The 21,338-nt window shown below is 40.2% G+C and overlaps 1 protein-coding gene across 1 annotated transcript in view; it reads right to left on the reverse strand.

The window, feature by feature from the left end:
* Nucleotides 1–21,338, reverse strand: part of LOC144523071 (carboxyl-terminal PDZ ligand of neuronal nitric oxide synthase protein-like) — a 202,004-nt gene that overhangs the window by 78,839 nt on the left and 101,827 nt on the right. Inside the window, exon 5 of the mRNA XM_078258373.1 lies at nt 8,935–9,043. Within this exon, the coding sequence (XP_078114499.1) occupies nt 8,935–9,043 (109 nt within the window). The remainder of the gene's footprint in view (nt 1–8,934; nt 9,044–21,338) is intronic.

Genomic DNA, 21,338 nt, shown 5'->3' on the forward strand with positions numbered 1-21,338 from the left:
ATACTGAGAAAGGCCCTGTTTGGTGGCTTTGTATAGGACTTGTTGGCAACTGTAAGTCCCTTATAAATGTGCCTTGTCAGAGTCTTCAGTGTTATCTAGACATTGTTGAATGGACAGTCCCTTCTAAAACTTGAATCATTCTCAGTTTACTCACTTTATATCAGGACGGCTGTTCTGTATCTAGACATTTTATGCCAAGAGCCAATTCTCCAACGGATCTCCAATTTTGGCAGCTGACAGGACCACTAAGAGATTTGTCACTCAAATGCAAAAACCTGTATATCCTGATGTAAAGACACAGACTAGTTCCTAAGTTGGACATCTGTCACCATCTCTGTCTAGCTCTCTGTCTCTATCGCTCTGCCCATCACTTTTCCTCTCTGTCAATTCAACTACACAAATGTACCCTCTCTGTATCTCTGTCTGTCTAATCACGCTCTTCTCTATACATCAAGCTGCCAGTGAGCTGGATCCCTGCAGCAGAAGAGTTGCTCTTAGCGGCTATAGAATGGGGCCCAGTCAAAACAGCGATGCATTATTTATCCCAGGTTACCCACAAAGGCTCAGCGGTGGTTTCGCAGTCCTCTTGAAAGTCTTGGCACAAGCAAAGATAAGGGACAAAAGGGAATCTAATGCAATCTAGAAAGAAGGAGGGTAAACAATGAGAGGAGGGCAGGGGAGTTACATCTAATTAAAGCCTTGCCTACGTCTTTCTCCTCTGTTGATTAGCTCATTCAATCATTCTCTCTTCTTCTTAACCACATCCCTCAAAAACATACCCATCCATCATCTCTCCACCATCTACTGGACAGACAGCAGAGATCTTTCTCTAACAGACACAAGGACCGATACAGAAAATCTTTTCTGCCCAAAGACAACACCTCACCTCTGTCCTACTGATAACTATCAGAGCTACCATCTATGTAGTTTCTGCCTCAACCACTCCGCTCTGTTTTGCACCTTCAATAACCTTGTACATGGTCATTTTGCACATATTTATTCTCCCACTGGGGAGAATGGGAGGAATAACACTGAGTGTGTGAGAGCACTGCAGACGGACATTATCAGACCAAAAAAGTACTAATCAATGGCCAGGTTTGGGAGAGCATGCTTGAGTGTGAGAGCATTAAGTAAGTGGATTGTGATGAAATGAAGTCATGATGCCTCAGTGACTCTTCAGGATCATTAGCTCGCTTTCTAGGCTGTGCACATCGTACAGACACACATTCGTACACTACAACGCCATGCTAGAGATAGGTATCAAACCTAAATGTGTTTTACTACAGACTGAAATGTGTCCGTAGCAATGAGTTTGTTAGTTAAGTATCAAATATAGGTATTAAATGGTTGATCAGATTCGTAGACTTCTTTACTTTAGAACATCTAAACATTGCAAATGTTTGCCTTGTTAAAGTTCGTCTATGGCTGCTTTAGGTAAGTTTGGTATATTTTGTTAAAAGGGGTTTACAGAGAAAAGCCAGTACATCATCCATATAGCAGAACTACATAAGCTCAGTGAACATAGTCAACATAATCATATGTGTCAGCAACAGAGACTCAAGTCTGCAGTTTAGTTCTATACTACACATAATTACCAATTAAAAGTTACATTTCCATTTTTTTTTCTTTCTATTTTCTTTCTCCTTTCCTGGATTCCTTTGAATTACATTTTGGTGCCAATATCATTTAATTAATTTCCCTTTCTAACAGCCAAACCATGGTCGGAAGGAGGGTAGGGATGAATACATGGCAAAAGTGCATTGACCCATTCAGATAAAAAAGACCTTTTGGTGATTAGTGTTGAAATTGATGTCAAATAAATCAAGTGGAAACTGAATAAACTTCAGCGAACTTTCCGATTCCTTGTGCCTTTTAAAGCCATACAGCAGCAATGCTAAATGACCCATAGGCGTGGATGTGAGTATACATGTTGTAAATTATTTAGACATTATTTAGACACAGAGCTGTATGTGAGTGACACGCAAATGTCCAAATCCGTTTGATCGGACATCCAACCCTGCCAGCTCCCTACTGCAAAGTTCATTGTCCGGACAACTCACAGCGAGCGAGTAGGCGTGTTGATGACGTTTCTATCGGATCGCACTAAACCGGAAGAAAACAAACATCTGAGGGTGAAGAAGAAAGGGCACTTACATGAAGACAACAACAAAAATGTCTAACTAGAGAGACGACAAGATTTGGGAACTTCTGTAGGTAAGGGCCGCCGCCTAAATCGTCAGACAAATACAAGAAACGGCAAGAGACTCAGTTGTCTCTTGCCGTTGTGTAATCAACACCGTGTCCTGTCTCCTGCACGCTCTACCCAACACCACCCTTCACCTAAAGCAATTCTTTCCAGTAACACATCTGAGACAGACAATCTCCTGTGTGTGCTAAATGTGTGAAAGGGTAACTTTGGACAATGTCTGGACCTGATCCATCGGACCTTGTTTGGAGTTTATATGAGAAAACGGCTTAAGTCTATCAGCCCTGTGAATGACTAGTGATCCGTCCACAGGAAGACAAGGTATAGAAAATGATGGTGGATGGTTATCAACTATTGCTATTATAGAAAGGCTTCAGGTGTAGCTGCACAGACAACTGAGCTGGCAGCAGGTTACGTTTGTGTCCCAGTTCAGAGGCTGGATAAGGGAGCAGCCTACAAAAGGTGTGTCCTGCAGTGGCCCAATGTTTATGAAACCACAGCTTACAGTATGAGCTGTAAATAGAGACACAGCAAGAGAAACACTGGGGGTTAAGACAGACAGGGAGTGTGTGAGACAGAGCTGGTACTTATTTTAAAAACTAAACTGTAGCTGTATATGACCAATAAAACAGGGCCGCTACTGACTTCAGCCTGTGTTTCACCTACACTATAGATGCAATGACTTGTTCCACTGTGGGATATTTTTGTCTCTTCAGTAAAAGTACGACAGATTGAAAGAGTAAGAAAGAGAGAGTGAGACAAAAAGTTCTCGACAAAAGGATCATTTCGTTGAGATATGGATATTCAATAACAATTGCTGAAAGGCTATTAAATCCAATTATCTTAACCAAGCTGTGTCGAGAATGACGCAAGTCCTTTTCATTGATGTCTGGAAATAGCCATATGTCTTTTTACATTTTATATCAGCACTCCTCAATGTCAATGATAAAACAATTGATCCTTAGTCATCTTCTGGAGCTTTATCCAGCCCATAGTTCTATGTTAATACATTGTCTATGCCAATATATTAATTCACCACACTTATTGTACTTAAAACATGATTTTAGACCGCCAAATACTACTTGAAACTGGCTTTATTCAATGCAGCAACTCACACAGTACTTTCCAATGTAATGACCTAGGAGCAAAGTAGGATTTTTCAAAAAATCATTCATAATGCATTTCATTATTATTTGGGCTTTACAATCATCCTCGAAGGCAGAAGATGTCATCTGCGCCCAAGGCTGTAGAAGCCATTAGCCGATACTGAACGACAGCATACGGTTTGAGAGAGAACTCAATTACCACTTGACACAGTAACCACAACTCTCTCTCCATCTCATCAACCAGCTGCGGACAACAGATGAGTCTTTATCCCTCAGACAAAAATAAATAAATAAGGACCAAAAAACGATTTTTTGGAATCCTCAGAGGTCCATTATCAATCAGTATAATTATAACAATAACACAATCAAAAGCACAGCTGCCAGCTGCAAGGTTTCCATTTAGCAGCAGTGATGGGATGTGTTGTGCTGTAGTCCATTATCAGGTTTAAAAGGCCGTAACCATGTTTAATCCATCCTTTTATTATCTTCATGCGTGTCTTTCTACATGCTTGTAAATTTAACCCAAGGGCGGACAAAACCTTAAGGAGACTCATGGCATTCTGCCCTCTGGATTTTTATTAGGGCTGTCAAAATAACGCGTTAATTTCGATTAATTAATCTGAGAAAAAATAACGCGTTAAAAAAAATAACGCAGATTAATCTATTCCATATTGACGTTTGACCCGGAGCCGTTCTAGCCCCATTCAACTGTAAAATGAAGGAGGGAGAAGAGAATGTTCTGCCTTGATTATTAATTGGAACATTTACTTGTAAAAATCTTCTTCCTGCCAACCCTGGCTACCGATATCTGGTGCCACTGATATGTCTGCGCTTGTCTCTGATGCTCTGAGACACAAACACTGCTGCACATATATACTCGACAGCAGCTAACGTTAGCCTACCGCTAGCTAGTAGCTGGATTAAACATGGTTAAAATGCTGACAGCTAACGCTAAACGGTGTAAAGTTTTACTGTGTTTTACTGTAGAGGATTCAACACCGGGATGTAACAATCTGCAGCTGCCGTCGGAGAAACAATACAGACGGTGCGTTCAATGAAACTGGTAAACTACAGCATCGTGGTGCATTTGAAGTTATTGTAAATGTCCTTTACCATCTGGTGGTTGTTTTTGTCGTTCAATTTACTAGTGAAATAAGTTATTGTTATTGTTATACATTATTATTAAACATTTAATTTTGACCATATGGCCTTAGCAATAAACAAGCCATTCTTTAATGTCACCAACTGTTGTTTAGTACCCTTTATTTTCTTTTTTTTTACTTCCTTAAAAAGTATCGGTTCAGGCACCGTTAATTATGTATGCGATTAATTAATCACAGAGTATGTAATTAATTAGATTACATTTTTTAATCGATTGACAGCCCTAATTTTTATATTTATTGTGTACAAATGGGAACTCTGACTGGATAGTGTGTGTGTGTGTGTGTGTGTGTGTGTGTGTGTGTGTGTGTGTCTAAGGCCACACAACCGGCAGTCTCAATGCTAACATACTGATGTTTAGCAGGTATAGTGTTTACCGTGATCGCCACCTTAGTTTAGTAGAGCTGAGATTGATTGGAATGATATAAATGTTGCAGACTTTTGGTCATAAACCAAAGTATTAGGCACAAAACCACAAATGCCAACCTAATGATGTTGCGAGAGGAAAAGTCGGTGGATCACAGACCAACATTGCCATCTCTGAAACTCTGACCCTTCCCTCTGCCTGTTATTTCTCACTTAAAAACTGCCTCTTCCAATCAGACAAACCACCCTAAAAGACAATCATTTCAGAGGGTTATACACAAACACAATCGCACACACACACAAACCCGCACTGACCTCTCAGCCAAGGCAGCATTCAGTATTCTGATGAACACTCCCCGGTCTCGGCTCTATCACTATCAATTTTTTATCAATTCTACATAATAAAGGCCAGGTCATTCATTAGCCTTCTTTAAACTGTCAATCAGAGGAAGAAGGGGGAAGAGTGAGAGAGTATGAGTTAGAATGGGAAGAGAGACATAGCCTGTCTCAGTGGTAGCACTGATAGGACACTAAAGCCTTTTTATGCCACGGTGATCTAAAGCGCAGCCATACTTTCACTGCTGGTAGTTAAGAGGGAAATAAAGTCTGCTTAATCTTCTACCTCATCTTACACTCGCAGCATTCCACACATCAAAACTCACACACACAAAACCACACACTGCTATGATGACATTTGTAATGCACGTTTATGCCCGCTCTTTTTTGATTATGCCAAGAGATTCAATTTCTTTTTGTCTTGTTTAATCGTCTACATCTTCTCACACTAGGCAGCTTTTTTTCATATACATTACTTTATCGTTCAAAAGTTTGGAATCGCCTGCAACAAAAGCTTGATTGGGTAGGAAGATGTCTCAGATCGAGCTATATGTCTAAACGGTCTATGATGCTTTTAGGTTGCAAAAAGTCCTCTTTACTAATGTGTTATTTTGTTTTGTACATGGAGAACAAAACGCTGTACAATGGTTCAACCAGACTGATAACTGAAAGGGCAGAGAGAGACGAAAACAAAAGAAGAAATCAGCAGTCATTGGTAAAATAAACAGGAAGCTTAGCATCAAAATGTGTGCAAATAGGAACAGGCTCCTGTTTCAGTGTCAAGTGCACAACAACGCCGTCTATATAACAAGCTGGAATTAACAGGCAACGTGTCGCTTTGGCAAAGCTATTCTTCAAACTTCACAATAGAAACAGAAGGTTAGTCTAGGGTTAGCACTGTTAATATCAGCTGGACGTACTATGGACTGACAAATCACAGTTTAAACCTCTTCAATCAATACCATAGAGTAACCATAGAGTAGACTGCAGAGCGCCCAAAGAACAGGTTCCCAGAGTATTTAGAGCCCAGATGCACAGTTGTGGTTTAACAATGATCAGACAGAATTAGTCTCCACAAACTGTCGACCTTCCACACCAAAAGCCTATGTAAAATAAAGACAATATTCTGGCCCAACACCATCTCCAATCAACTTCTACTCAGCCAGTGTAAACATGACAACATGGCTACCATCATTACGAGAAGGCGATGGAAATGGATTGGACATGTAATACGTAGAGAGCAAAGAAAACATTATGCAAACTGCCCTTCACTGGACACCAGATAGCAAACCCAAGAGACCGACCAAAGAATACCTGGCGCAAGACGGTGGAGGGAGAGCTGAAGACCATACATCTATACTTTAACTTTTTTTTCTGCACCAGTATTAGTTTTTTCAGACTACCTTCTGTCAATCACCAGACACCGTGCACCGACAAAATATCTCCACCAAACAATAATCTCTTAAAAATATAAAGTCTTATAAACTTTATATTATCACTGTTAGTAACCATAGCAGGTGCCACTGAGCTGCCACCATAACAACTAAGGCAAATCTTGTAAATGTTTAGAAATACTATCCAGACAGTATTAAATGAGATCTAACTGTAAAACATAACGGTGTTCGCCGAAATCTTGCCGAAAGTCTCTCCATCCCCACTATGCGGTAAAAGACATTGCATGTCCACACACACACACACACACACACACACACACACACACACACACACGCTCACTCTCTCAGTCTCTCTCTCTGATTGGAAGACAAAAAGGAAAGTGACGCATACCAACAAATTCTCTGGGGCAACTATGGCCCTGGGGCCATTAAGCTGGAAACCTGTCTGTGTCTGTGTCTGTGTGTGTGTGTGTGTGTGTGTGTGCGCGTGCGTGTGCGTCTGTAAGAGATAATGAGGCACTGTGTGCTTCACCCGGCTAACCCCTCAACTTAACCATCAAGTCCTGCATAATTTTGGAAGCTACAGTGGAAACTGGGAGCACATTTTCTAACTTCATCACATTGCTGTACTCTTATTTTGACTTTCTCTGCTCAGCTCAGCCCTGCAGCAACACGTCCACCCCAGATGGGTTTCTGACCTGTTCCTCAAACCTTAAACAATGACAAGCCTATGGTGCCAGGAGGAATTATTGCTGCTCGGCACCCGGGTGTCTCTTTATTGGAGGTTGTCAGGAAGTGGCACAGACAGTGACTTGATTTAAGAGAGGAGGAGGAACTGCTTTAAACAATACACGACTAACAGCCTGTGAAAACATGGGGAATGCCACTCTTAGTGGCTGGCTTTTTCCATCTTCCTATTATACTGCTGAGAAGTTTGATGAGTTGGTTATTGCAACTCATGCGAAAACACAAATCCCTTCACTAATGCAATATGAAAAAAACAAACAAAAAAAACACAAACGTCAACACAACACACATCCATCACTTTGTTCCCTCATCTTTTGTGCATCAGTAAATTTGGCAAATCTAATTGAGTTAAGAAAGCTATAATAAATCTAGTGAGCATGATGTTTTCTTTTTATTTCCTATAATATGTAGTCTAACCTTTGTTAGGTTAGACGAATAACTAACAGTGTGATGTACTAATTCAACACCCTTCTTGATCACAAGATCAGTGTGAAAATCTCTGAAAAACTGTCTTTTTCCTAATATGTTTGAAATTAGTTTTCGATTCAAAGTTAATTATAGAACGTACAATACAACGTGAGACATACCTACACTAGTGTAGGTATATTTATTTAAAGGAACACGCCGACTTATTGGGACTTTAGCTTATTCACCGTATCCCCCAGAGTTAGATAAGTCCATACGTACCCTTCTCATCTCCGTACGGTCGTAACTCTGTCTGGCGCACCCACCGCTAGCCTAGCTTAGCACAGATCCTGGAGGTAACCGGCTCCCTCTAGCCTACTGCTCCCAATGAGAGACAAAATAACGCCAACATCTTCCTATTTACATGTTGTGATTTGTATAGTCACAGCGTGTACAGATAACCGTCACAAAAAACAAACCTATATACAGAAAACTTAATTTCAGGGCGCCTGGATAGCTCATCTGGTTGAGTCCTTACCGCAGCAGCCCAGGGTTCGATTCCGACCTGCGGCCATTTTCCGCATGTCATTCCCCGTTCCTCTCCCATTTCATGTCTTCAATTTTCCTTTCAAAATAAAAGCCCAAAATGCCCCCCCAAAAAAATAACGCTGATTACACTGCGGTAGCGGAGCAGCTCGTATTTTGGTCATAAACAACCGAATTGTCCAACGATATTGGCGTTGGCTCTTATAGACAGACATTTCTCGTTGTCTCTGCAGGTAAAGATTTACGTTATTGTCTTTGTTCCGTCTCCTTCTTTACCCTCATTGATTGTTTACTTCCGGTTTGTTCCCTCTCTCATAATACTCAAATTTTCATATTCAAACGTCTGTTTCTTTTTACTATTTGGATATGTATTCAAATTTAGAATATTCGTTGACAGCCCTACTTTGGACTGGAGTGCATATGTAAAAACACTACATTCTGATACTGTATGTTGGTAACTGAGCTACTGCATTCGGGCAGGTTGGCGTCAAATGCCTTGCTCAAGGACACCTCAATAATCTCAGGGTCAGGCCAAACCAGATTTCTAACTTGAACTCAGAGTGAGCTCTTTGTCTCCATTCAGGCTCTGCTTCTAATTAACATTTGAGAGGTATTTAATGGCTTCTAAGGTTTAAAGCTTTAAAACAGACTTGCTGTCTTTTCTTACCTTCTTCTTGGACTTGAAGACATTGCAGCGGAAGACATTACTCTGTCCGTCTCTGGCGATGTAGCTGAAAATCTTCAGATCCTGGGAGTCATGAGACACATAGAATATCCTGAAAGATAGAATAAAATACTGTAGGTCAGAAATAGAATCGGAGCCTGGCAGCGTTTCTAAATGTATCTTGAGATGCAAAATAGGCACTCAGCCTATTTCTCTGAGGTTTTAATGTGACAAAAAATAAACACTGTTTTAAGTTTGTTTTAATCCGAATGCATGAGACCAAATTTTAGTTAATTTAAGGTTTTTAAAAAAGACCTCAAGTGACAACAGTGGCACATTCCAGTGTGAGGAGGAGACAGAGGAGGTAATACTATCACATCACAACATATCATGTGTATAAGCAGATGCAGGGGGAACTATGTTTGAGACAATAATAGAGTTATCTTGGTAGGGAGAGACTGTGTGCAGCCAACAGAGAAGAGATATACAATATCTTGCTGAGCAGGTAAATAGGAAGAAATGGGTGTGGGAGCAAAAGAGATACTACACAATAACCTGCAGGAGGAAGAACATTGGATGAACAAAGCTCTACACTGGATTTAATGTATGATGAGAGCAGAAACACGTCTGGAGAGATAAAGCATTGCAGATGACAATGTGGGGACAAGACTGAAACTAAGAAGCTGGAAAATGTCATGTTGAGTTTGAATTAAAACAGATGCTTGAACAACACAGGGTGATTTTTGTTTCATTCCACAAAAAAACATCATGAACTAATTTACGAACACAGACTCTATTTTCTATAAAACCTCAACAACATTTATATCTGGTTATTTGTGAATACATTTTGTTATCAACGTCAGTCCTATCTGGGCCATGTTAACTGGCAATACTATTTTTTACACAACAGGAGAAAGTCCAAAAGCATATTTCTTCTTCTTCTTCACACCGAGGGGTTCTGACTTTTGCAATATTTAAACAATCCTTCCCTAACCAAGTGCTTTGAGTTGCCTCAACATAACCATAAAAACATTAAACCATGATTCAACTACTAGGAGTGGATATTGGTAGAAATCTTTAAACATTCTGGACTTTGTTGCAGATGTTCAACATAAATATTTCATGGTCTAGTAGACTAAAAAAAAAAAAGAAAATCAAATCTGGGTGACATTATGTTCCTGATGCCAATTAGTTATTATTGTTGGAGAAAGGGTTGAAAATGTGTCATCTCAGAAAATACAGTAAGATCATTAAGACGTTCCTCGCCCTGTAAATAGCCTCATGTTTCTCTTCTGTTCTTTGCTATCCTCACATCTAATGATCCCAGCATAATTCCAAAGGGGTTTCTGAGTGTTTCTGAGAAGTGTTTGTACAATTCTAACACATGCTTGAATAGTGCACAACTTACAGCATACTGTTTTGCTTTGCTAATGCAAATGTTCCACCATCCCACTGCGAGACTTAACATTCAAGATAAGCTGACGATCACAATACTCAACACATATTCCTTGTCCTGTATAATCAAGTTATAATTATAAAACTACACTTGCAGACTACATCACAATGTGACTTTGCAATGAAAGAAAATCTTCATCAGAGTACTACTAAGTAGAGCTGTCAATCTTCCTCTACAATACCATTCAAATTGCATTTGTTATTTTTTTGAATATTCAAATTATATTAAAATATGTAATGCTCAAATGCAGCCTGTTATTAATATGTGCTACACTACTGCTTATGCATCGTCAATGCCACTATCAGCATGTGGTTGTTGTTACACATTCTGTCCACTAGAGGGACTACCAACATTAGCCTGGCCTTGAAGGGGACCTACGTCATGGCGCATTGCATTTTTTGCACACCACTTTGTTTACATTTATTTTCCACCACGAGCAAACAGCGACAAACAAATCAACAGAGAACTCTGTAATGAAACATTACTTAACAAGTGTATTGAAGTGGTTCTGTTGTAAAGGCTAACGGTGCTCGGTTAGCACTATGACATCATGTTAGAAAGCACAGCCAAAACAATTCGTCATAAACAAAGTAACAATAGTGTTAGCCACAATGCTAACGACATTGCTAAGCTATGGTGCTGTCATTACTTTTTCAGTGATTAATAAGCAACCTGTTTCTTACAGATTGTCACGTTACTGAGAATACCGCTATTAGAAGGTAATACATGAAGTCAAAGCTAACTCTGACACCTGTAGGGCAGCTAACATTAACTTCAGCTGTCTCCACGAAGCTCCCAGCTAAACTAACGTTACTATAACACGCAGTTAGGAAACAAGAACGAGCTAACTAATGATACCGTAAGCATTTTGGCTCGGTGGATGTCTATTTTAAAGTTAAATGTTAAAACTATTTCCCATCCTTCTTCCGAATTCAAGCCGCAGCCTGTTACTCCCCCCCTGTACTAACGTTACTCGGTATGTAACGTTAGCTCTGTGACGTTAAGACCTCACAATGCCTTGTGTTCTCACTCCCGCTAACTCATTTTTCATCAGACGTGACATTCCAAAAGCATTTCATTTTCACATACGGCTAGGCCAAGGCGAGAAGAGGGAGATTAGCTAGCTAACGAAAGCCAACATATATATTTTTAAAAATCACACTGAATAGTATTTTCAGCATTCGAATAGTATTGATTTTTTTTACTATTCAAATTACATTTGAGTTTTGGAATTCGTTCCAACAACCTTATTACTAAGATTGTGCCACCTTTTCACTTTTTCCAACTTTCAAGATTTTTAGTATGAAACTGCTCCAGATCTTACAAGTGACTGCATACTGCATCACTACTTTGGAAAAAGAAAAGAATGGCAAGAAAATATTCCTACTACATTACTGTAATACACTTCTCCATCACCATGAAGACGGTACATTCTTTTTGCTTTTTCAACATTGTTTAAAATGAAGTGCTGCAGTGTAAGACTGGATTTGAAAGGTTAGTGAGTTGTTGGTGTTGCTTAATACAATTAAACTTGAAATATCAACTGGTTGACAGAAATACCAGAAACCTCAGGCTGAGCAGCTTCCTAATTGGGCAATTAGTGCCATATTAAGGGGCATGGTGATATATTTGGGGTCATTTATCACAGTGAGACAATGCACAACCAGACAAGAGCAAGAAATAAGGTGAAGATTATGCAAATGTTGTCTGTTGAAATGTGTGTATGCGTGCATGTTGGTTTTGTACGTACAGCATGTGCATATTTGTGTGTTGTGTGCTAGAAACCAGGGGTCTCATCCATACACTCAGGCATTTCTGTGGTATTTGTTTTGGGCTTTTCTGTGGGAGCCAGACTGGCTGAGGTCTTGTGGTATGGATGGTGTCTTTGTCAGCCCTGCTTAAGCAGTCTGTCAAAAATACCAGACACAGCTATCTGCAGTCACTAGCACGCACGCACGCACGCACCCACGCACGCACGCACGCACGCACCCACGCACGCACGCACACACACACACACACACGTCTGGTGTGGAGGACTCAAACAATAAGATGTTTTGAGATCTACTTTCTCCTGCTTGTTAAAGGAAAACTATGCTTTACTAAAACTTGGATTTTATTTCCATGGGTCTGACCATGAACATTTTTCACAGCAGACATTTTGACTTGTCATAGTAGGAAAAGCACAGCTGAAACTGATAACCTTAATAATGGCTCAAGTCCATCAAGTGTCCCAGTAAGCTAGTTCAGTGAGTCGGCATGAACAATACCAGGGCCTCTCCTAAGTGGAATGTAGCCATCATTAATGGTTTTGAATACACCTGTGCTTTTCCTACTATGACATGTCAACATGTCTGCCGTGAAAAAGGTCTATTGATTCTATCATGTCTTGTGCAATGATAGTGTTGCACTCACTAAACTGTGCACACAGGTTTGTTGTTGTTGTTTTTTTTTTTTTTTTTTTACAGATTTCAGCAGTGATTCAGAATAAAAATCAGTTTTTCTGCTTGGGGTGGAGTTTTATTTTAATTTTTGAAATTTGTTTAAAATCTATGGAAAATTCTGCGTCCATAGATTCCATGTGGCCCTGTTAATAAATGATCAATGCCCAGAAAAACTGTGGCTGCACACAACTACGGTGAACATGGTAGGTTAAACTTGAACCAGGAGGTCTGTCTGTAAACTCTGAGAGATGTTAGCATGGATGGTTTACCATTTAGCTTAATTTCTCTTCCAAATAAGTTTGTGTGTATATATATAGTGTATGTTTATGAGTGTTGTTTATGAAGTATTGTTTTTTTTAAAAACCTATATGATTGTCAGACTGCTTTTGTTTCTTGCCCCAGTTAACCTATCTTTAGCGATGTTTCTGTGTTCCCAGATCTGAGGGATTACTTTGTGACCGCAAAGTCCATAGCTGATCGAAAATAATACCCAAGTTGCATTAACCCGTAGTTTTTCCTTTAAGTGATGTTTGAACATCTATTTCATCCACACAATCTTACAAACATTTTGGTAGCAAACCTGTCAGTATTTTTTCAATATTGCTTCAAAAGAACCGTAACCCCCATTTTCCACCAGGCGCTTATGCGCTGCGTTCCGGGTGTGTTGCGACCCCCCGCGAGCAATCGCCATTCAAGTCAATGCGTGATAATCCACCAGCCGCGCCGCAGCGCCTCCCAGAATATGTGTGTAGCATGTCTCCGCTCCGCTACAGATACGCGGCAGGTCTATTTTCACGCGAGCCGCGGGCCGTTCGGACAGCCGGGCAAGGAAATGAAACAGCGAGACTATCCAGTCAATTTACCAAAAGACACCCCCCAATATCGTGAATGTCTCCTCTACAACACCATGGACGACGAGAGATTCATCTTGGAGGTGGAAAAACATAAGACATCACAGATCCTTTTTATGGACAACACCAGAAAAGGCAAGGCAAGGCAAGGCAGCTTTATTTATATAGCACATTTTAGCAACAGGGCTTTACATAAATCATTAAAGAGTAGTTAAAAACGATAAAAAAATTTAAAACGGATAAAATACGAGAATAAAAGTTACAGTGCAGTATAAGAAATTAAACATTAAAGAGCAGTTAAAAATATAGAAGCAGATCAAATATGAGATTTTAGGGACAATGTATAAGACGTTGCTCTATACCTGTACACGTAATCCACCCGCAATCTTTGCCGTTCCCAGAACGGGCCGGTCCCACCGGTCTTACTTTTTAATTCTCTTTATATGCTTATATAGATTGTCATACAGTTTCAACAATGCAACTTCAGTATAAGAAATGAACAATTATTTAAAGAAAGGTAACATCAAAAAGAAAGGTCTTCAGCCTTGATTTAAAGGTCCAATGTGTAACGTTTGTAGTTGTTCATTATCAAAATCGGTGTTGCCCGTTCACAAACTTGTCCTTTTTCATGAATATTTACCACCACCATCAATTCCAAGTATTCCTATTGGCTTGAAATATTACATTTGCATTCGCATGAACTGGGGTAGACGCTCCATATTCATGCGCCATCTTGAAATACGTTAGCCGGTAGGGGACCAACAGGGCATACTGCTCTGCCTTTCGCGTTTTCGCTGTCACATGATAAACTCACAGGTTCTGCCAATGCTGCTAATGGGTATCGTAGCTTCCCGGCCCCGGCAAGTTTGAAGAAGGAAACATGGAGGACCACATGTATTCAAAATCCAAATTTCAGGAACAGGAGTCTTCTTCTTCGCCCAGAAAAAGAAAAAGGATATTGAAAAGAGCAGGAGACCGGCTTTTTGAAGCGTGAAGGCTACCGTAGCTGTAATACGTACTTTGAACTGCGTGGTGCGAGAGAGTTGATTCCGATATATGATCTCAACGCTAGATGGGAGAAATTCCTACACATTGGACCTTAAAAAGAACTGAGAGGTCTGGGTATTTCGGCCCTAAACCGTTTAGTGATTTATAAACCAGCAAAAGTATTTTGAAATCAATTCTTTGAGGCACTGGAAGCCAATGTAAAGACTTCAGAACTGGAGTGATGTGATCCACTCTCTTGCTCTTAGTGAGGACTCGAGCAGCAGTGTTCTGAATCAGCTGCATCTGTCTGATTGACTTTTTAGGGAGACCTGTAAAGACACCGTTACAGTAGTCAAGTCTACTGAAGATAAAAGCATGGACAAGTTTTTCCAAATCCTGCTGAGACATAAGTCCTTTAACCCTTGATATATTATTAAGGTGCTAATAGGCTGACTTTGTGATTGTCTCAATGTGGCTGTTGAAATTCAGGTCTGAGTCCATGACTACACCAAGATTTCTGGCTTTGTCTGTTGTTTTTAACATTGTCGTTTGAAGCTGAGCGCCGACTTTTAATTGTTCCTCTTTTGCTCCAAAAAAACCCACCTAAGTTTTTTCTTCATTTAATTTAAGAAAAGGGAAGACATGGAGTTTAGTTGCAGGAGTGCTTGGAGTAGAAGGTAGATACTAGCTTAAAGCGTAACTCTCGCCAAAATGCACCCTAGGGTCTTTTTGTGAATGTACCTGAGTCAAACTTTCGTTTAAAAGCATATTTAGGACGGAATCGGCACTTTTAAGATTTACCGTATTTTCGGTCAAATGGCCTTTTGAATGGGAGTGCTAGGGGCACTTTTATGCTAGCCTCAAAATAGCTATTTTTAAAACACTAAGAAGGCTCGACACAACATGAGACTTTACTCGAAGTATGTACAGGGTCTCTACACCTTAACGCAAGCATTGACAACATTGTTTGTGTACACAGAGTTTACTAAAAAGAAAGGTTTTGAGCAACTCACTGTAGCCGTTGTTCTTCCGGTCGCCGTCTATCGAGCCAGTCAAAAATAGTCGAGGGGGGAGAGTAAAGATGGAAAGCTCCAAAAGCTTAGTTCCATATAAATGCACGGATAATTCGTTGTTTTGTCGTTAGTGAAACACAATATTGACCTTGTAGTTGAAAAAGGAGCCTCATAAGAATGACATTTCCTCCTATGGAGTCTGTTAATTCGCATTCGGATATTGCCTATTTTTGACTGGGATAATGGCGGATAGTGTAAACAACAACTGCTAACGTGAGTTGCTCAAAACCTTTTTTAGTAAACTCTGGGTACACAAACAATGTTGTCAATGCTTTCGTTAAGGTGTAGAGCCCCTGGTGATACTTGGAGCAAAGTTTCATGTTGTGTCGAGCCTTCTTAGTGTTTTAAAAATAGCTATTTTGAGACTAGCATAAAAGAGTCCCTAGCACTCCCATTCAAAAGGCCATTTGACCGAAAAACGAAAATACGGTAAATCTTAAAAGTGGCGATTCCGTCCTAAATATGCTTTTAAACGAAAGTTTGACTCGGGTACAGTCACAAAAAGATCCTAGGTTGCATTTTGGCGAGAGTTACGCTTGAATAAACACGGGATTGTTCTGTAAAGCACTTGTAGAGACAATAAAATCTGCAAATCGGGCAGCAAGACGCTCCGCTTCTGAGACGCTCCCGGTGTGGTATGGTGCATGTCGGAGGACAGAAACAAAACCGCGGCACAGCAGGAAACGCAGCACAGAAACGCACGGTGGGAAACTGGGGTAACACTTGCCACGCATTTACGGATTATTATGATGTAAATGCAGGAGTGAGGGAGGTGAGTAGCTGCAGCTCAATGAGAGTAGCAGGAACATTTCTGTAAGTATCTTATGTCAACACACACAGAGGCCTAACAGGGTCTCTATTATTATCAAGCCGTGTCATCTGCTGGAAGAAAACTGGCCGCTCCCATCCGGCTGCACTTTGCAGAAACCCTTAAGTTGCCTTCTCTTTGAACTCTCTCTCCCCTCGCCCCCCCAACCCTGAGTCAAAGCAATGTCCCGGCAGACATTTCTTTGAAATCTAAAGCAGGGGGGAAAGTCTTATGTTCTGCCAATTGTTGCCAACTGAATCATATTCAAAACATGTAGGGAATGATAAAATAAAAAAAACAGTAGATGATGCCAGGCGTGTGAAGCTCAGCCAAGAGTGAGTAAAAGTGAGCTTAGCTGACAAATCCCCAAGCAGCGTGGAGATGACGGCACGGATAAATCTCTACCAACTGTCTCTAACAGGAACCGCTGCCAAACATCCAGGTGAAGATGCGTCAGATAGATCAGATCTCAGAATTAGAGAAGCATGCTCGACATGAAAGCCGCCGACGATGGTTAAGGGCTAAATAAATCAGACTACAAATACTGCCAACAGGGAAACTTCTTATTTTGTATTTCACTGAGTGAGTCAACAGAGCAGTGATGTGTAAGTGGTAGATCTATGACTATAGAAACAATAGAGTTGAATAAAAGCCAGCTAAAATTGAGATGCAAATGTTTCATTGGCTGGCAGAAGTTAAGCATTCATGGTGCGTTCCATTTACCTCGGAACTCGGAAGCTGGGAATGACGTCATACCCGAGTTAGTCTATATCCACGACGTTGCACTCCTGGGATTGCTCTCGTTCTGCCTTTAAACGTACACACGTTCCACCAAAACAAGTTCCTTCAGGAGGCAATTTTGCAGTGGCACCGTGGCTCCGCTTGGTGCTTAGCACCGCCCAAGATGATTGTGATTGGTTTAAAGAAATGCCGATAAACCAGAGCACGTTTTTCTCCCATCCCTGAATGCTGTGTGGACTAACCAGACCTTCCTCCACAGCGCTGTGGAGGAAGGTCTGGCAATGCGAGACTACACCAGCGTTGACTGTGTTCCATTTAACAAGTCATTTTTCACTGTGGGGTTAGCTCTAGCCAGATTAGCCATTGTTAGCAACTGATAACAACGCATTACGCTGTTTCTTTATGCATACAAACAGCGTAACAACATGTCCACAGATAGAAGTTGGGCAGGACTGTGTGAACGACTGATTCAGTGAGAAACAAATAAGATAGAAGTGCTAATAAACTGTATGCTACTACAGCTTTCACTACTGCTGATGCACGGAGCAGCCATGTTGGATTTCGAGCTTGGGGTACTGTGAGGTTGTCCGAGTTCCCAACTCTGAAATCCGAGTTCAGGGGGCGTGTTTTTGACGTTGACCTCGGAAAATCTGACTTCTGAGTACAAATGGAATGCACAATCTGCAATATCACAGCAGGTAAACTGATCCCAGTGCAGATAGTGTAGATAAACAGCATAGTCGTCATACAAGGAAAGATGGATCATTAATAGTGAGAGGAGTCAGACATGAGTCTTAACATTTCTGCTGAATAAAATATATATTTAAACACTCTGGAGTGCTGGTGATCAATATTAATCCATTTTAATTTGAGATGATCTAGATAATAAGAGACGTTTGGAGGACGAACCAAAAAAAAATGACAATAATTAAATTAAAATCTTGCATCTCATGGAAACACCAACTGTGAATGATTTGACATCAGCGCCTCAGGCATAAAATGTGTCTCTCTCTTGACTCATCACTCTGCAGGAACTTTTAACAGTCACACAGGGAAAAGTTTCTCCACTAGCAGTTCACTCCATGGACCAGAGAAAAATGTCTGACACCTGTAAAGGTACTGGTGCCATCCTATTACGTAATCATGGTATCACATAATGGAGATATAAAAGGAAAAAAAACGGGGCCCCTGGCTAGCTCACCTGGTAGAGCGGGCGCCCATATATGGAGGTCTACTCCTCGATGCAGCGGCCGCAGGTTTGACTCCGACCTGTGGCCCTTTGCTGCAGGTCATTCCCTCTCTCTCTCTCCCCTTTCAAGTCTAAGCTGTCCTATCCAAATAAAGGCCTAAAAATGCCCAAAAAAGAATCTTTAAAAAAAATGAAAGGAAAAAAACATGAAAACAGTGAGATTTTCTGTAGTTTTTAATAACTGTGTTCATAGCTAATAAGCTGACAAGGACAGTGAAGGTACTCTGCATTAGGGCTGGGCAATGTATTGATATTGTGATATGAGGCTAGATATCGTCTTAGATTTTGGATACCGTAATATCGTGATATGGTAAGAGTCCTTGTTTTAAAGGCTGCATTAGAGTAAAGTGATGTTACTTTCAGAACTTACCTTTACCCACTTAGTCATGAAATCATCAAAGAATATCGTGATATTAGATTTTCTCCATATCGCCCAGCCCTACTCAACAGCTGTTAAGCCCTACTTAACAGCTAACATTTCTAAGACTCAGTATTACATGTCTATATACATTTAATGATCATGAGGTTCAAAGAAATTCATAAAACTAAACATTTCCAGCAGCATTTCCTCATCAGGATTGTATTCCTAGCCATGTGGAGAAAGTTTTTAAATGATAAATAAATGCTTTATATTCATGGTGAGAAATATAGTTTAAAGACAATATCAATGAACAGCAATAATGATAACGCAAGAAGAATTCAAATAATACAAATGTGTTAAAGGTAGGGGGACAAACAATGTTTTAGAGGCTATAGGCTTTCCTAAATCAAGTTTCAATGTGTATTTATAAACATTTAACCAGATAAGCTACCGTTGAAAATCATCATACACTGACCGTTATTGTTCATTTGTCATAGTAAAGTTTATTGTTCAGCGCTAAAATATCATGGCTCACAACATATCTGTCTCTACCCTTTGCCAACCAAATTCTAGGAATCACTGCCAAATTGTCATGACTGGATATATTTTTTTATGTCTATATCGCGCTCACAGAGGCAGTGGACCCACAATGCATAACTCCGATAAGTAGGATTCCAAAAGTTTTATTAGGAGCGCAAACAAAACTCACGAGCAACCGTTTTCCAAAAACCACAGGCAAGGGGAAGTCCAAAAACAGGCAATGGTCACATCAAACTCAAGGGTAACAGTATCCAAAAAGACAGGCAAAAGGAGAAGTCCACAAACAGGCAATGGTCAAAAACACAGGGAATCAGAAAAACAGGACCACAAGGAATACAGGGAAACGCTCAAGAGCTGACACAATGGAACAGACGATCTCGCACAGAGGTGAGGTACAAGTGAACTTGAATACAAAAAGACAGGGGAGACAACGAGAGACAGGTGCAACACATAAGGGTGGGAAAGCAGAAGAAAGGATAGTAAAAACGAGACATAACACGGGAGAACACAGAGACTACAAAATAAAACAGGAAACTACGCATGGAACAAACACACAAGGAAAAAAGACAGAAGACAGAAAACATGAGATGTGAAACAACAAGGAAACAGAACAAATAAAACACAATAAAACAGGAAAAAAAACAACAGAAACCCACAATCGTGACAGTCTGCCACAAACATCACGTTATCAGTCGAAATCTAGTTCTTACAGAAATATGTTTTTAGTTTTGATTTTAAAGTTTGACTTGACGTGTTTTAATCATTTCACGCAGGTTTGAGTTGATGGTCAAGGTCCGCCCTGTTACCAGATCCTTCCTGACTCAACTGGGATTTGTCATAGAAAACTGTACGAGGTAACCACATGCACATAGAGCACACGTTTTATCTTATTTTTATGATTTTTTTTTTTTTAGATTCTTTAAATAGCTTGAAAGAAAAAAAAAAGCAAGCCATTTTGTCATCAAGACCGGAAAATGGTGCCTAGATTGAATTTATTGTTTGTGACAGGAGATAACAGAAATTACTTCAGAATGTAGCTAGCTAGTGCATGAGGCAGTGACAGAAACAGAAAAAGACTGTGTTTGAAAGCCCTGAGAGTGTGAATGAAAGAGAAGTGAACACCCAAAGTACCCGAGAGGCAGAAAGTGAGTGTGTGAAGGATTACAAGGAAATATTATATAGACGGAGAGAGGGAGAGACGGACACTCACTCACTCACTCACTCACTCCACTCACTCACTCACTCACTCGCAGCTAATAAGGCCTTCTTGTTAACAGGCCGAGTCTATCAGTCCATCTAGCAGGGGGCTTTTATGTAATGTTTGAGTAATGAAGTGGGCTTGTTTTATCCTTTGATAAATCGCTGCCTGTAAACACAAATGTTATAAATCAAAGGCTAAGAGGCAATGCACCACACACACACACACACACATTGGTGTAGACTAAGTGTTCCAATATGAGAATACAGGATGTGGCGTCACTGAAAGGTTAGTTTAAATTCTGTTTCATTAATGTCTTGAGGCAGTGCATAAAGGTCAAACTTTGGTTACATTTTACTTGAAGGTATCTACATAAGAGTGACATGACACTCATGAACTTGTCATAAACATTACAAACAAGTCATGAACGTATATGACATAACGCTTCATTAAGTGTCATTCGGTTTTTGTCATGACAAGTCAGGGTTAGGGTTAGAGTAGGGCTGGGAGATATGGAGAAAATCAAATATCACAATAGTTTTGACCAAATACCTCGATATCGATACCGCAACGATATTGTAGTGTTGACTATTGGTGCTTTCACAAAATATTTACACAATGAGATTTTTGATATAATGAAGTGGGTAAAGTTAAATAATAGAACAGTTACAACAGTCTGGCAAGTTCAGAAAATGACATCAC

This window comes from Sander vitreus, chromosome 9 (assembly GCF_031162955.1).
Source record: "Sander vitreus isolate 19-12246 chromosome 9, sanVit1, whole genome shotgun sequence".
NCBI classification, from domain to species: Eukaryota; Metazoa; Chordata; class Actinopteri; order Perciformes; family Percidae; genus Sander; species Sander vitreus.